This window comes from Ascidiella aspersa, chromosome 9 (genome assembly GCF_963924565.1).
Source record: "Ascidiella aspersa chromosome 9, kaAscAspe10.2, whole genome shotgun sequence".
NCBI classification, from domain to species: Eukaryota; Metazoa; Chordata; class Ascidiacea; order Phlebobranchia; family Ascidiidae; genus Ascidiella; species Ascidiella aspersa.
The window spans coordinates 10,057,043-10,072,669 of record NC_139455.1 but is presented as its reverse complement, the minus strand read 5'-3'; the positions used below and the strand labels follow the sequence as shown (position 1 = coordinate 10,072,669).

General features: G+C 37.9%; 2 protein-coding genes across 2 annotated transcripts in view; one reads left to right on the top strand and one right to left on the bottom strand.

The window, feature by feature from the left end:
* The window catches only part of LOC146132920 (centriolin-like), a 29,527-nt gene extending 22,083 nt beyond the window's left edge, over nucleotides 1-7,444 (top strand). The window contains exons 33-44 of the mRNA XM_083396427.1: nucleotides 41-239; nucleotides 1,641-1,787; nucleotides 2,050-2,178; nucleotides 2,455-2,556; nucleotides 3,220-3,408; nucleotides 4,097-4,266; nucleotides 4,543-4,744; nucleotides 5,109-5,272; nucleotides 5,537-5,732; nucleotides 6,070-6,246; nucleotides 6,372-6,467; nucleotides 6,940-7,444. Coding sequence (XP_083252553.1) covers nucleotides 41-239; nucleotides 1,641-1,787; nucleotides 2,050-2,178; nucleotides 2,455-2,556; nucleotides 3,220-3,408; nucleotides 4,097-4,266; nucleotides 4,543-4,744; nucleotides 5,109-5,272; nucleotides 5,537-5,732; nucleotides 6,070-6,246; nucleotides 6,372-6,467; nucleotides 6,940-7,068 — 1,900 coding nt within the window. The 3' untranslated portion in view covers nucleotides 7,069-7,444. The remainder of the gene's footprint in view (nucleotides 1-40; nucleotides 240-1,640; nucleotides 1,788-2,049; nucleotides 2,179-2,454; nucleotides 2,557-3,219; nucleotides 3,409-4,096; nucleotides 4,267-4,542; nucleotides 4,745-5,108; nucleotides 5,273-5,536; nucleotides 5,733-6,069; nucleotides 6,247-6,371; nucleotides 6,468-6,939) is intronic.
* A 1,181-nt stretch (nucleotides 7,445-8,625) lies between these two features.
* LOC146132919 (clusterin-associated protein 1-like) lies at nucleotides 8,626-15,620 on the bottom strand. The gene is made up of 7 exons (XM_083396403.1): nucleotides 15,487-15,620; nucleotides 14,868-15,124; nucleotides 14,094-14,259; nucleotides 13,873-13,978; nucleotides 10,395-10,564; nucleotides 9,797-9,918; nucleotides 8,626-9,602 (listed from the first exon to the last, which is right to left on the bottom strand). Exons 1-7 carry the CDS (start codon nucleotides 15,618-15,620, stop codon nucleotides 9,322-9,324), a joined length of 1,236 nt encoding a protein of 411 aa, XP_083252529.1. The 3' UTR covers nucleotides 8,626-9,321.
* Nucleotides 15,621-15,627: the final 7 nt, after the last annotated feature.

The following is a 15,627-nucleotide window of genomic DNA, read 5'->3' as shown; positions in this document are numbered from 1 at the left end:
CCCTCGATGTTGGTGGAAATCATCCATTGTTCTGTCACAGGCAAAAGTCCGAACTTAAGCACGTCCTCGAGATGCTGGGACTCGAGCAGCAGGAGCTGGAGAGCCTGAGGAGGCAGCACGACGTCAAGTCCTCCGAGCTGGCCGACACGCAGCGGAGGTTGCTGGAAGAACGTGCGGAGCTAGACAGGATGACCTCCGACGCTCAAAGGAGGGAGACTGACTTGTTGAGGATTAAGCAGGTCAGTAGGGAATGGCCCTTGTTTTCGAATCTAAAGTTTGAGTGTTAGCGTAAAATCTTGGGATAGGCAAGTTCTCTATGTTTTGAATCGGTCGTGTCGCGAGTTTTGCGCACTTGATTGTGGAGTATTCGGTTGCCCTTATAACAAAAAAAAAACAGGAAACAAACATTGTAGAAAGTGAAGTTGTTTCTGGGCCGTGAATTACACCATTACTTACCTTGACCAAGTATTATAAAAGAGTGACACTCTTGGCGAGTCAAGAGTAACTCGGACTATAAAGACCAAAATAGGACCATTAAGTGTAATAGCGTCTAAATTAGTAAGGTCAAAACAAACACAGTTCGGAACAAGACCAGACTAAAACCTAAGGTCAAAAATAAGATCTCAAACACACGCAATATGACGTCATACTCTGACGGGATAAAACAAATAAGCTAACGAACTTGTTATTACGTTTAGTTGTGCTAAAATTTGCAATTTAAGTCTAATTTAAAGAAGACGTCGCGCAAAGCGCAAAATAATTGCGACTATATATTTGTTTTAAAATGCCAACTTTAATTTAGATTTATAGGGGGGCGTGACGCATTGAGCACAGATAAAAATATAGACTACATATCTTGTTGATATATTGGCATTTATCAAATTGTGGGGCGCATTGACCCAAAAGTTAAGATTAAAATACGTAAAAAATTTCTTACAAAAAACAATGTTTTTTATGCTTTTTGAGGCTTAAAGTTGCCGATGTTGTACTTGCGGTACAACGGCCATATTGCAAAGACGGTATAAATCGGTCTTATTAACTAAATTAGGTTGACACATGTAAATCGGTATGTTTCAGAGTTTAGAAAACGGCTGGTATTTTTATTTCATAATTTAAAGACGGAATACATTCGACCGAAGCGCAAAAAATAAATAAATATTAGGATAAGTTTTATAAACTTTCGTTGGGGAGAGCACCATAATGCAGAGGACGCGGTCTGTCAGTAAAGATGCCAAAAAATAGCGTGGAACGTATACGAGAAAGACAGAAGGGATTCGTGTTTAAGATACCGTACAACCAAACGTGTAGAAACTCGCCCTTGTTTTTGGCTTATATGCATTTTAGCAAAAATAAGCCGCGGGACGGATTAAATCGCTTGGCGGGCCGTATGTTGCCCAGGTCTGATCTAACCCAACCCCACCTCTAACTTTATCGCTAACTTCCCTAGTAATTTCGACCCTAACCCAAAACTCTAGGTCTTATTGTGTGTTTCAGCCGAACTCGTAGCATACTTACTTGCAAAGTTACAATTCTGAACTGTGACATAGTTTACAACGAATGATATGAAACGTATTGAAAAATCGCAGTATCTATAATAAAAAACAATAGCGTTTTTTCACACCAAAACATGTTTTGGACAGAACGTCGAAAAATATCGCTCCGACGTTGATTGTCTCACCGCCGAGAGATCGACCCTCACTGATACAGTGACGTCACTGCTTAAAGAAAAGGAAATGTTAGCTTCAAACGTGACCAACCTTGACGACAAGATCCAGTCTGGCAAAAAGGTGATTTTATTAAAACATAAAGGATTTTCCACCTGATGGTAAAAATATATTTAAAAGGTATTCTTCCAAATTGTAAATATGTAATACAGGCAAAACTAAATAAAATATTGTATTACATTTTAGGCCACTTGCCGATTTAATAATATTATTTTGCTGTACAGATTGGCAGTGCGGCGACGTGTTATACAATTTATAAAAGTATCGAAATCATCCACGTATAGGGATATTATATTTAGGCCACAACGTAGTTTTGTTATTAAAGACCCTGTCGGAGATTCGAGTTGGAATCGACAAATCCGGAGCTACACTGGACGAGCTGGAACAGGAACTTAGTCACGTCAGAAAAGAAGTGCACGAATCTCAGCAGCTCAGAGCTGCCGTTAACAAGGAGGTAATTATGTTACTTTTTTAAACAATGATTTGTGCTTGTTTGTGCTTTACTATAAGACGAGCTTATAATATATTTTTTCTATCTTTCTAATATTGTCGATAGCTATCAAATAAATCTTATAGTTAACTTTACCAGCCAGATCTCGTCATACCACCCAACTTACGCTTTTGATGGGTTCTTTTTTAAACACACCATTGGTGGATTATAGAAATCTTCTTTTCCTAGAAAAGAATATCTCCGGAAAGCTTTTTAAAAGCCTAAATACATTTTTTGCAGATCTTATCGCTAAAGAGTTCGGCAAAAGAACTAAAGAGCGAAGCTGCTACGTACAAAGCAGAGCTACAAGACACACAAGATCAACTGGAACTCCTTGAACAAGTAAAGTTATGGTTTTGCGTTAGTATAACTGTCGTCCTGAAATTTGCACATTTTATCTCATAACCAATCGAAAGAGTCAGAAAGAAACCGACGGCTATACTTTCTATAAAAAATCGCGATCCGTGTTTTGTTTTCACCACCAACCACAACGTTATGGTATGTTTAGGCTATTCTATGGAGCAGTGCTTTTTAACCTATTTGACATAAGTGGGCCGTTAAAAGTATTACAATTCTTCATGGACCAGCAACCAAAATTTGGAAGGCGCGACTCTTTAATAAGTCAACCAGGGATAGTTCGTAATCAACAACACTTACAAAGCAGTATAGATTAAACAGGGTTACGCGGTAATCTGAAGTTGTGTTAAAAGTTGACATAATTGTCAAATCAGTGATAGAGTGCCGTTCACTCAGGCGCTTTCGTTCTGAATAGAACTCGAAAAAGTGGGCTTTACGTACAAAGGAAAATTAAATTCGTTTTTTTTATTTCCGCAGTTAACGTTGGCAAAACTGCACAAATAATAAAAACTTTTTGACATACAGGCATATATACGATGACCGGTTGTTAAAAATCATTGCTGTAGAGGGCGCGACTCTACTTATGCTACGCAATTTGTTACTGAACATTTGCTGTGAGGTCCAACACTGTTCTTTAACCTTGCTTAGGAACTTCGTTCGAACACGAAGCAGAGAGACGACCTCTCGTTGGACGCAACTTCGCTTCGGGAGGAGGCGAGAGCAAGAGCACAGCAACTGGACATCCTCAATCAACAGGTGAAGAGGAAAGAGGAGGAGGCGAGCCGAGCAGAGGAGGATGCAAAGATGAAGCGTGAAGAGCTGGATGAGCGAGAAAGAGTGAGCGCTCATCAATTATGAATTTTAATTTTGTTAAATGTAGATATAGTACAGTTGTTCAGTTGCATATAGTTCGTGTGCTGCTATGTAATATACACGATTGTAAGCCATACAGTCAGTATAGTCTAAACTGTGTGCCCTTTAAATAATTATTATACCAAACAAAGGTTTGTTTCAATTTGCATGATATTTCAAGGCTTAGTTGAGACTCAATTTTTATTATGTTAATCGTAGTATAATACAATATTTTAGTTGCATATATGGACCGTGAGCTATTAGGCATACAGTCAGTAGCCTGAACAGTGTATCATCTAAAACATTTTATAATGAACAAATGTTTGTTACAACTAGCATGGTATTTCTAGGCTGAGTTGAGTCCCAATTAAATTAGAAATATTGTACTAGTAAAATTTTTTTTATATCGCATCGTTTATTTGTTTTTCTACGTTTCTTGTATATGTTTTTTGTTTATGTACGTACAGGTTTATTAATTGAACTTTACAAATTTGATTCTACAAGTGCACCAGATGTCAATTTAGTGCGCAAATACTCCTGTTGTGCTGCGGGAAAACTATAAATTTTCGGTGTTTAAAAGCGTGGCGAATATACCGTATATAGCAGAACAAGAAACCATTAGAAATAGCGTACAAATGGCACAGCAAATGTGGTAACGAATAATCTTCTAAAGGAACTGCAGCGCGTATCAAGCTCCATCGAACGCGAAGAAGACCGCCTTTCTCGCACTGTGGCCGACCTTAATCGTGAAATTCAACGACTACAAAGCGACATGTGCGAACAAAAAGACGAGCTGGAGTCGGTCATTATTAAGAGAGACGCCGTGAGAAGGGACATGGAAAGGTGAGTTTGGTTAAAAAACGAAAACGAAAAAAACATGATTTAAATGTTAATATTGGTTTACTATCTAAAACACAGTTATAAAACCGATTCTCTGTAAATAGTGTTTTTTTTAATGAAAAACTATGGGCATATCATAATTTTACTCATATATACGACATTTTATGGCCTTGTCAAAAAAAGTAAATGTTGGTTTCGTTGAAACTTTTATGCCACGGTGTATCAAGTCACTTAAAAAAATGCCAAACATTTTGGTTTACGTCTAATGATGCTTCGCAGACTGGGGCGAGTCGATGAGAAGTTCGAAGACACAGAGTCACGCATCACCGAGCTGGAGTCACGCGTGAGTGACCGTGAGCGCGAACTGACGCAAGTTCAATGCGAACGAGCCGACCTAAAGGGGGCGCTATCGAGCGTAGAGAGCGAACTGAGGTCGCTCAAAGTCGAAGCGGAAAACGACACAAGGAGGCTTCAACAGAAGGTTTGAACTTTACTTAACTCGGTTTGAAATGCTCCTTAATACAGGGTTGTAAGATTTAAAATAAAATAATTACCATTCGCTTTTAATACATTGAATGCTAATTTATTGCCAGATTACTAGTAGTCGTACTCCAATGAATGATTTGATGTCCTACATAGACATATTTAGTTCTGAATTGTGCGGCAATGTCTAATTTTGACCAAAGATGATGAGTGAAACAATTAACGCGCAGTTCCACTCTGGTTTGTAATAACCGCGGATGAAAGGACTATAACTGCTCTTTCCAAACTAAAAGTAAGAATGCAACAGACAAGGGTTGCACTGTAGTTTTGTAAGGTGAATCAAGCCTTTCCTTTAAACGCAGATTGTCGAGGTGAAGGGCGAAAGCGACCGTCAGCGTAATCGTGACGCGAGCGAGATTTCCTCGCTGGAGCGAAGTGCCCAGGATCAGTGCGAACTGGCGACGCGGCTTGGCAACGAACTCAACCAACTCAGGGCTGAGTACATCCAGATGCGCAAGGAGCTGAGGCGAGTGTAGCCTTCTACTATTTGCTACGTCATAAATTATATTAACAAGAGTGTCGAGGCTATACTGAAATTGTCATGTTCGCATTTCTCAGAGGTGTGCCAAGATTCGACGTCATTCTGTTATAATGCGTGATATTAGAAAAAAATATTTTTTGACGCAACTTGCCGTATATCATAGTTCATAGTCATGATAATGCACCAAACTTTATTCTCACAATAGACTGTGCGCCTTTCGTTAAAATTAACGCTATATGCTTAAAACAGATTTCTCGAGGACGAAAAGGCCAAACAGCAGCTCGAAGTGCAGAGGCTGACCAGGCGATTGCGTCACGAGGTCGATGAAAAGGTCAGCGAGGGCGTTGACCTCCTAGAGACGTCACACGCGGAGGCCGTCCAGGAACTGAAGGATCTTTACCACGAGAGCGAGACAAACCAACGCAAAATGAACACGCTTAGAGAGGTGACACGTGTTTTTTTATAGGTTGTGGGAAATTGTGCGCCCGATAAGTTTGAGTTGTGCAAGAATGCTGTTTGGCAATTGTTTTGGCAATCATAAACTGAATTCTACGCATTATACAGTCCTTTGTAATTGTTTTTTATTACTCATCTTACTATCACGACGTTGTATAGTGTCTTAACTTGAAAGAATGTATGAACTGACCTCGTCTTTAAACACTTTGTTTGAGTGATTGCTTATGTTAAGTGTGGGCACTTTTAAATTCCACTCCCAGAAAGAGTATAACATTTAATATTTCTTCATTGATACAAAAAATACTGAAATGCTTTGATTGTCACAGATTCAGCGCAGCAAGTCCCCGCCAAGGCGCCTCACCAGCTACGCTGCCCCAAGCCCAAGCAAGTACACCGGCTCTACACGGCGCCCCACCACGGACGCCCAGTCGCAGTCGATGCGAACTCTGCAACAGGAGCTACAGGCTAAGCAAGACGAAATTGCTGCTCAAATCAGACGACAGGTGGGTTACTCAACTACCACGAAAAAAATGCGTTGGTTAAGCAACATACAGCGATACTGAAATTTAAAGTGTGTTTGTTATAGATTAATTGCATTTTGCTAACTTTATCATTTTCCCGTCAACAGATGTCCCGTCACCGCGAACAGTGGCAAGCTCAAAAACTACAATCGGAAGGCAAACTTCGCTCGCTGAAGAAGAAGGTTGACAACCTTGACGAACTGGTGAGTGCAGAACTTTCCACTACATGGTAGAAATATTTTCCCTGTGAACTTCCTGGTTAGTCAAAAGTTAATTTAAAAGTGTAACGTGACCAGTAGCTATGCTCACCGCAATTGTCTGCTTAATAAGCATGATGTAAGACAGTGGTTCTCAACCTTTTATGGCTTGCGGCACCCTACAAGATTTTTCCGTAGGTAATTGACTTGAATGTCACAATAAACGATACTGGAACAACACACATCAACTCTAAACAACGTAGGAAGTTATAATTCGATTTATTCCACTCTAACCTTACACAAAAAGTTGTAAGAGTTGAGCAAAAATCAGATTCTTGAAAATTCTCAAATACTTCGCGGCACCCTAGAGCATTACAAATGGCACCCCGGTTGAGAATTACTGATGTAAGACAATGCACCTAAAACAATACCTATAGTTTAAATCTAGTCTAACTATTAGTGTGGTTTGTTGGTGTAGGTAAGCAATACCTCGATGGACTCTTTGTCTCACTCTCGTGGCCGTGACCTGGGACTCCATGATGACACCCAGCGGACACTTTCACCCACTTTAGAGGAACGTGAAAACGTTGTTCCGGAGCGTGAATAATCGCACAAAACCATACGATAACTTGCCACATTTCACCAAACATTCCGTACTCCGTCCATTGTGTCTTATAGAAGCATTGCTTTAATTTTACTGTTTATGATGCATTCACACAAAGAGATATCAACTACACCAAAGTATTGTTTTGCACTATTTTGATTTTTTAAGCGTACCACACAAATGCCCACTGTGCCATTTTTTTTATAAGCGATCACACCCATGTTTTATTACACCGTGTTGCAGTAATTCTTCATGACACAATACTGTTATCACGACTTTAGTGCCTTGTGCTTTTTTTCTCTTTTGTTATATGCGTACTCGCGTCGTTTTTCACTGATAACTTTGCTGCGTGTTTGTCAATTACAAGTACCTTGTATCATATTGTTGTTTTGCTACCTATCTTATAATAAGCAACTAATAGGCAAACAAAAAATAACGGGCAAAACGGACCCTTTAAGAATGAAATCCTATTTTTTAGTTCTGCGAAATATTTTTTGAAGGGTAATGTAGCAACCGAAAGGTGTTACTGCAGTTTACTTCAATGCTAAAAAGAACTACAGAAAGGAGCATACCTTCTAAATAAGTTGACCTTTGTTTGCCGGGTCAAGGATGTTTTTTTAAGGGGCACATAAAACAATATGTTCCCAGATATATTGTCACATATTGCGTCGCCACGTGACGTCCTAATTCAAGTGCTGGTACACATTTTGCCTTATATGCTAAGGATATTTTATAATAGCTGGCCAAAAAATCCTAGATAAAGAAAATAGTACTATGTGTATTGCGTAGCCTAGGTAGCATTTCATCAATTAGGAAGTTAAATAGTTATAAATAGGCCGTACATAAACTGCTTTTATTTCCCTTGTGCTATAGCAACTCATTAGTATTAAAACAATTTTTTATGATCTAAACATAAAATAATAGGAAGATTCTGAATTTTATTTCTGTTCCAATGTCTTACTGAAAAGCCAATCAAAAAAACGAATAGTAAAGTTTTAAGTTGAGTTACACTGGTAATAACGGGCTACCTTGTGAGGGGTCCGTTTTGCCCCAATACTATGCATCGCTTTATACCTTAATTTCCTTAAAATCTCTATTGAAAAGTCTAACTGTCTCGGTTTAATAAACAGTTCCTTATCTACAAATTATTTAGCAAAAGTAACTTCGCCTTTACTTGAAATTCAGTAGCCAGCACATAATTTTACTCTAATATACTTACATCAACACCCACAAAACACATTTTCTCCTCTCCACGGTTTGTGCAAAATGAAATCTACCTAATTTTTGGCTTCAAACGTTTTTTCGACGGAAGTCACTACATATATTAACGCTGGCAATTTTTAACGAGAAAGGTGATGGGTCCGTTTAGCCCCGCTTTCCCTAACTTAACCCAACAATGTATTCCTGCATTGAGTTGGTACAATGCTAGGTGGTGGCTTATCACAGACTGGCCGAAAAATTTGTCATTTATTTTATATTCGAAAGGATTTTCCATACAACATATAACCACAAAATGTATGTTATATACTCGATATTATTTTAGCACTTATAAATCGGTTATTGACGTTTCATACCTATTGCCAAAAATTAAGTTTCTGGACTCGTTCCGCGTCGTTACTCACCCGTGATTGGTTTATTTAAGATCTGTGGTTGGGACACGCTAACCACATTGGTGGTACCGCGGATTTTCAATTCGCAAGAACAAAAATAATTCCTTGTTGGTCGAGTACAATTTGTTATAATAAATAATACTTTGCAAACGGCATGCCGTTGCAAATCTCTGCGAAAGTAGGTCAAACTTTAGAAAATGTGCATGAATGATGACCGGTTTTAACATTTAATTGTGTTACCATATATCATAAAAGTTAAACGATTAATATTTTATTTAACTACAAAGGTTGAGATAGCACGCACCAAAACAGAATACATGGTAAAAATAGTATATATAAAGTTTACAGTGGCGGTAAAATACATTATATTAAATAGCAACAGTGACAAATTGGAATAATTAAATTCCTAGTTAAATGTAAATAAGACCTAAAAAGTCGAAACAACATGTCCGAATAAATCCGTTTTTGTCAGTTGAAAACGGATTTACAAACAAAATTAAATTTAAAATGCAGTGCGATGTACGCCGGGTCACAGTATAGTGCAACTTCACACTAGACGCACACACAAAAAAGGTGTTATAAATGAACATGTTAACAAAAAATGAGAAACTTGAGCGAGCGAGCTAGGGACGATAAAACGTGCAAGTTAGAAGTTATCGTCATCGAGGTCGACATCTACCGGTGAGCCCTGGCCGTCCGGGACCGCTTCCCGCATAAGCAGTTCGTCGGCACTTATGTCGTCATCGTCCAAATCTTCCTCGTCGTCGTCAACGCCGTCGACGTCACTGCTCGACAGAGTGTCTTCGTCATCGACGTACATGGGACGCCTGACCCCGGCGTTGGGTCTTGCGGGGTTCTGGGGCCGGGACCGGTCCTCGTCTGCTCGTTCCATGTTTAAGTCGTCGTCTGACTCCGAATCTTCCGGATCTGTTGAGCGAATGCGGCACAATAAATAAAAAGCTTTTCTTGATTACCGTACTATACTATCACTTGCTGGTATTTTTCGGCTAGGTTTTATTGATCTCGCTGCTATATATTCTAGTTTGTATCCGAGCCACCGTTTCGATAAAGGCATGTTTCAAGTGATGAACAACAACATTTCATCTCAGTTTAAAACTCACCATCAAGATCGTCATTTTCAAAGAAATCGTTGGTGATAATGTCCTTTCTTTCCTCATCTTTCAGCCGTTTCTGAATCTGGACGAGAGACTGTTCATTCTGCGCAACTTTTACACTTTCCAGTCTGTAAAAAAATACGATTTATGCCAGAAGTAAGGAGAATAATATATTACAAATTTTCTAAGCAAAAAAAAACTTTTAGAATAACATATATTAATAAACAAATCTTCACCATAATTTTAATATCCTACCATTTATACATTTCTGGATTAAATCATGATATGAAAAAACGAAAACATTCATACGTAACAGTGTACAACCGCCATCTATAGACCTTCAGAAGTCGTACTGACCAACGATATCGGCACACTTATCATACAACACAGGTAACCTTCAGAGGGGCTATTTGAAAAAAAAACATTAATTTGTCTGGGGTGGGATTTCGGCCAAACTGAGACCGTCGCTTTACCTAACTGAGCTACACAGGCTCAGAGAGAACAAGTAAAAAACAACCAGTATTGCTGAGGTCGGTTGGCCTTATGAATGCTCCCACAAAAAAATACTATGTAAAAAATCCACTATACTAAGGCCACTAATAACCTGTTGTGGTCCTCCATCTGGTGTTCAAGAAAAGTCATGTTACGAAACTTTATAAGGTAATCTTCATATTGTTGTTTTAACTCGTCTTCCAATCTTTCAAACTCATCCATGAAGGCAGGACGCACATTGTGTAACGTAGCAAGACGTTTTCTTGAACGCTCCAACTCGGCCTAAACACATAATAATGCCAGGTTTTTGAAGTAGTAAATCTCTTAAAACATTTATAGGTCGTTATAAGTAGGGATTTCCTGTTATTGAGATAGGAGCTGAAATAGCATGCCGGGTCATATTTGTATGCAGTTTTAACAGTTCACATCTTAAGCCAAATTAGAGACAAACTGCTAGTATTACAACATGGCATTTTCTACTTAAAGGTATATTTTTTATCTACAAAGAATAAATCCACAAATAGAGAATAGCTTGTTGTCTATTGTAAAACAAAATGTCGCCCAGTAGTATGACTAACATGCCTTTTACTGGTGTTAGTTCTACCTATTCTGTTAATTACACTCTAGTAAAAAAATTGCTATCAGATCAGATGGCACACTTTGTGGTTAAAATATAAGATGCTAGTTAGCACAATAACACACAAAGTATACAGTAGGGTGGAGTGAAAAAAATAAAAATCACTAATTTAAAAAAAGTCCCCTCTCAATAGTTGCCTTTGGTCCTAAAACTAAGTTTAAAAATGTTTTTTGGAAGTTGCCTTGAATACTCGGGTGACAACCCTGACGCAAAGGTCACGTAGGGGTCAAATCCCATAAAAATGCCATAACTCTTTAACCTGTGGTGCTAGAGAGTTAGTTTTGATGCCAAAAGAAGCAGAATGTGCACTTTCCTATCTGTCCTAAAAGAACTATTTGTCCTAATTTAATTAGATATATGGTTATTTTCATAAAATGTCATTTTTGGTTCAAATATGAATAAGACATAGGATTATGCACAGTTTTACATCACAATAACATAATCACAACACAATAAATCAGCATAATGAGTATAAAATATCTCTAACCAATGAAACATACATTTGAGAGGTTTTAGATAAAGCACCAGCACAGGATGGTAACAGCAAACAAATACAAAATTGGGTTTCATAATATTAAATTAGCGTAGACGTTCTGCCAGTTTTATGCAGGGAGAAAATGGCATCAGCAGGAGGACCTAAGATTGGAATTGATTTTTGGTATTGTATCCAGGGCTGGGGAGCCACCGTAAAATAGCATTAGCTCCCGCTCCAGCTCCGGAGCCATCAGGCACTTATTAAATGGCTCCGGCTCCAGTTCCGGAGTAGTAAAACTCATATCCTTTGGCTCCAGCTCCGGCTCCATATCCGGTGCCACCAGTCACTTATTCAATGACAAGTTTTAAAAATTGCTTTTGGCTAACCAACGTTGGAGATGGAACAAAATATAATTTCTTAGCTTTAGCACCACAAATTGAAAAATGGCTCCAGCTCCACAAAAATGGCTCCCGCTCCAGTTCCACAAAAGTAATAAAAATGGCTCTGGCTCCAGAAAAAATGCTTAGCTCCGGGCTCCAGCTCCGGCTCCCCAGCCCTGAATTTGTATCGCTTCATCAGTTTTCGTGACCGAATCTTTAGCCTGGTCAGGCCGTCACGTCTTTCGAAGCCAGCTATTGCTGATTAAGATTCGGTTACAAGCTTCAAAACTTTTTCATGCTAAATCTTACTACAAACTTGTGGACTTAAATTCTGACCAAACCAACGAACCACCAGCAATTTGACACCTGACCAACCTTGACGTTGAAAAAATCAGAGAAGAAAGGCTCATTATGTGCCACCCATGCCACAATCAAGCTGTGGAGCGCCACATAAAGCTTGTTACCGAAGCTTCATCAGCAGTAGCTGGCTTCGACAGACGTGACGGCCTGACCAGGCTAAAGATTCGTTCACGAAAACTGATGAAGCGATAAAATACCAAAAATCAATTCCAATCTTAGGTCCTCATGCTGATGCCATTTTCTCCCTTAATAAATCTGGCAGAACGTCTATGCCGGTCATGTTCAAATGGCGGATCGCAATCCGGTTCCGGATCTTTTCAGCGTTTTGTGCGGATCTTCTAATGTAGTCTTAAAAAACAAACTTTCCACAGTGTTTTTATGTGAACCAATTGTCAGTGTTAATGAATTTTGCAAAAAATCAGCATAGAAAGAAACTCCCAAATGCTAATCTTTGTAAGCGTTTGAGGATATCAGTCAGCAACAGAAAATCCAAATTCGATGCTATTGTAAGACATAAAATGTCTGAAACAGGGGTTGGCAACCTACGACCAGCGGGCCGGATGCGCCCCCCCAATTGAATTCATTCGACCCGCCGCCTCTTTGACAAACTAGATACGAGTCCATTTCAAATACTTTTTGACTATTTTAACTACGTAAGTGCGAAAAAATTTCCAGCTTCGCGCGAATCATCTCTCTACGAGTCTACGCCCGGTTTGTTTTCGTTTTGATGCGGTCTTTTGAACTAAATCAGCGCTTCGTTACCGTTAATGAAAAACTTATTCAAAAATATTGGACATATGTATTTTTTAACATTTTGTATTTCTGTCAATGCAATAAAAACTTGAAAGAAATTTAAAAGAAATGCAGGTATACCTAAAAACAATCGCGCTCGGTTCGCTCGCCCTGACTTAGAAATGTTAACAAACACTAAACAAGATTAAGTATTAAAGTTATCGCGTTTACATAAATAAAGCACCATAAAATTAAAGCGTGTTCAATATGTTTACTATTCCTATTTGGTGGATCATCATGTTGTCAGGTTTGGCTGTGTTGGATCATGGCAGAAATCATTTGAACACCCCTGGTCTACGCTATTTTAATATTATGAAACCCAATTTTATATTTGTTTGCTGTTACCATCCTGTGCTGGTGCTTCATCTAAAACCTCTCAAATGTGTTTTTCATTGGTTAGAGATATTTTATACTCATTATGCTGATTTATTGTGTTGTGAATATGTTATTGTGATGTAAAACGGTGCATAATCCTATGTCTTATTCATATTTGAACCAAAAATGACATTTTATGAAAATAACCATATATCTAATGAAATTAGGACAAATAGTTATTTTAGGACAGATAGGAAAGTGCACATTCTGCTTCTTTTGGCATCAAAACTAACTCTCTAGCACCACAGGTTAAAGAGTTATGGCATTTTTCTGGGATTTGACCCCTGCATGACCTTTGCGTCAGGGTTGTCACCTGAGTATTCGAGGCAACTTCCCAAAAATATTTTTAAACTTAGTTTTGGGACCAAAGGCAACTATTGAGAGGGGACTTTTTTTGAATTAGTGATTTTTATTTTTTTCACTCCACCCTAGTATACAGATCCCCAGTCATGAAAGTAATATGCAGACGTTTTATTAAGTTTTACGCTAATTTTAAAACACCTATCATGTCGCGACTCATGGGCCAAAGATTTTAACATGAAGCAAGTTCACAAGTATTGCTAGCTTGTACCTTTCTCTTTTCTATCTTTTTCTCCAGATTAGCTTCATCTGCTGCAATGTTATCCAGTTTATGAAGCGTTTTTTTCACATCGCTTTCGACAGACATAATACTTGATCTAAGAACAAGTAGTGGTGATTTTTACAAAAAAAGAAACGAATGTTGGCAAAAAAAGAAAAGAATGTTTTTATCATGTTTCACTGAAAAGAAAATATAACTACAGTAAATCTTACCTTAAACCCTTTTCAATTGTGTTTATATCTAGTGGCTGAGCCAGGGCTGTAAGTCTTGCATCTCGAAGGTCAGGTTCTTTTGATAGCAAGTGATATAAGGTTGCTCCTCTTTGAGTGACATCTGATGCCAGTTGTCTGACAGCTTTCAAATCATGCATTTTGGATGCTGGGAAAAAATGATATTTTGTATATATTTATAAATTAAAAACATTTCTAATCATTTAACAAAATCCCTAGAAACAATTTTAACAACTGAAGTTTTTTAGTATCAAGTTTTGCAAATAAAAATATTTTGTAACTGTTTTACAGTAGCTCCTAAACTGGTGTATTAAACACCTTTTTGTAATGCTTAGAGATTGTCATGGTTCATATTGCAGTACCAGAGACTTGAATGTTACATCACAGTTTGTACACTGTACAGTGCTGTCAGATTGAAATATTTTTAGTTTTACATCCAATTTAATTGTTGGTCTGCTAACCAACTTAACTAGTTTTAATTGTACATCACAAATACCTGTAATGTGTAATTCAATTGCAACGCTAAACTAGCAAATCCAAAAATAATAAAAATATTTTTTCTAAATCGCCCAGTTTTACATTTTCTGTGCCTTTTTACCTTACTTCCACTGTTTAATTATTTTGACAAAACTGGCTGTGTACAGCAGATCAACACAAATTAAAACTACAGGTAATATAGGTTGCTGACAAATTTACTTATCAGGCAATAAAGTCAGACTATAGTTAAAATACAGTACATCGCTGGTCATAAATTACCTATATCAAACGATGTTAATGTATGGTTTTTGCTAGAATCATCCTTAGCTGCAAAAGCTATCGCTCGCATTGCATCCCTCAGAACTGTTGTTACTTTGAGAAGTTCCTTCACAGCGTAACCATCAGCCATATACAGACGCTTGGTGTTGAGTTTAATATGAGCTTTAGTGGCAATAAACTGGGCAATAGACTTGATAAATATAACACGATCCTGTTCGGTGTCAATGTCCGTTGAAAGCATAACAGTTGGATCATACCTATTCAGAATAAAGAAGTTTTTAGGTCATATAAATTCATAAAAAGAGAATCAGTGTTCTTTTTAAGCAAATTCTATATTTCAAGATGGATTTGCACATTTTTAATGTATATATATATATGGGTAAATCAATTAAAAGAACAACGGCTTCACACTATGCGACAACATCTCAACAATTTACTCTTCTCAGCTGCTTGTTAAATGTGAACATATCAACTCACTGACAAATCTTGACAAACATAACAATATTATCAACTTTTGTACAATATAAATACAACTTACACGTGCAATTATAATGATTACATTATTTATATATATTAAATGCAATGTCATATTTCACATTTTGACAAATTATGATGTTACCTTTCTACAAGCCACTTGAGAATTTCTGCAACAAGCTCAAAATTTGGAGTACGAAAGTTTTCCATGGAAATTAGTCTTGGGTAGCCTAGACTTCTCATCATTTCAGTAAAATTTCGGATATCACGGTAAGACATGGTTTGG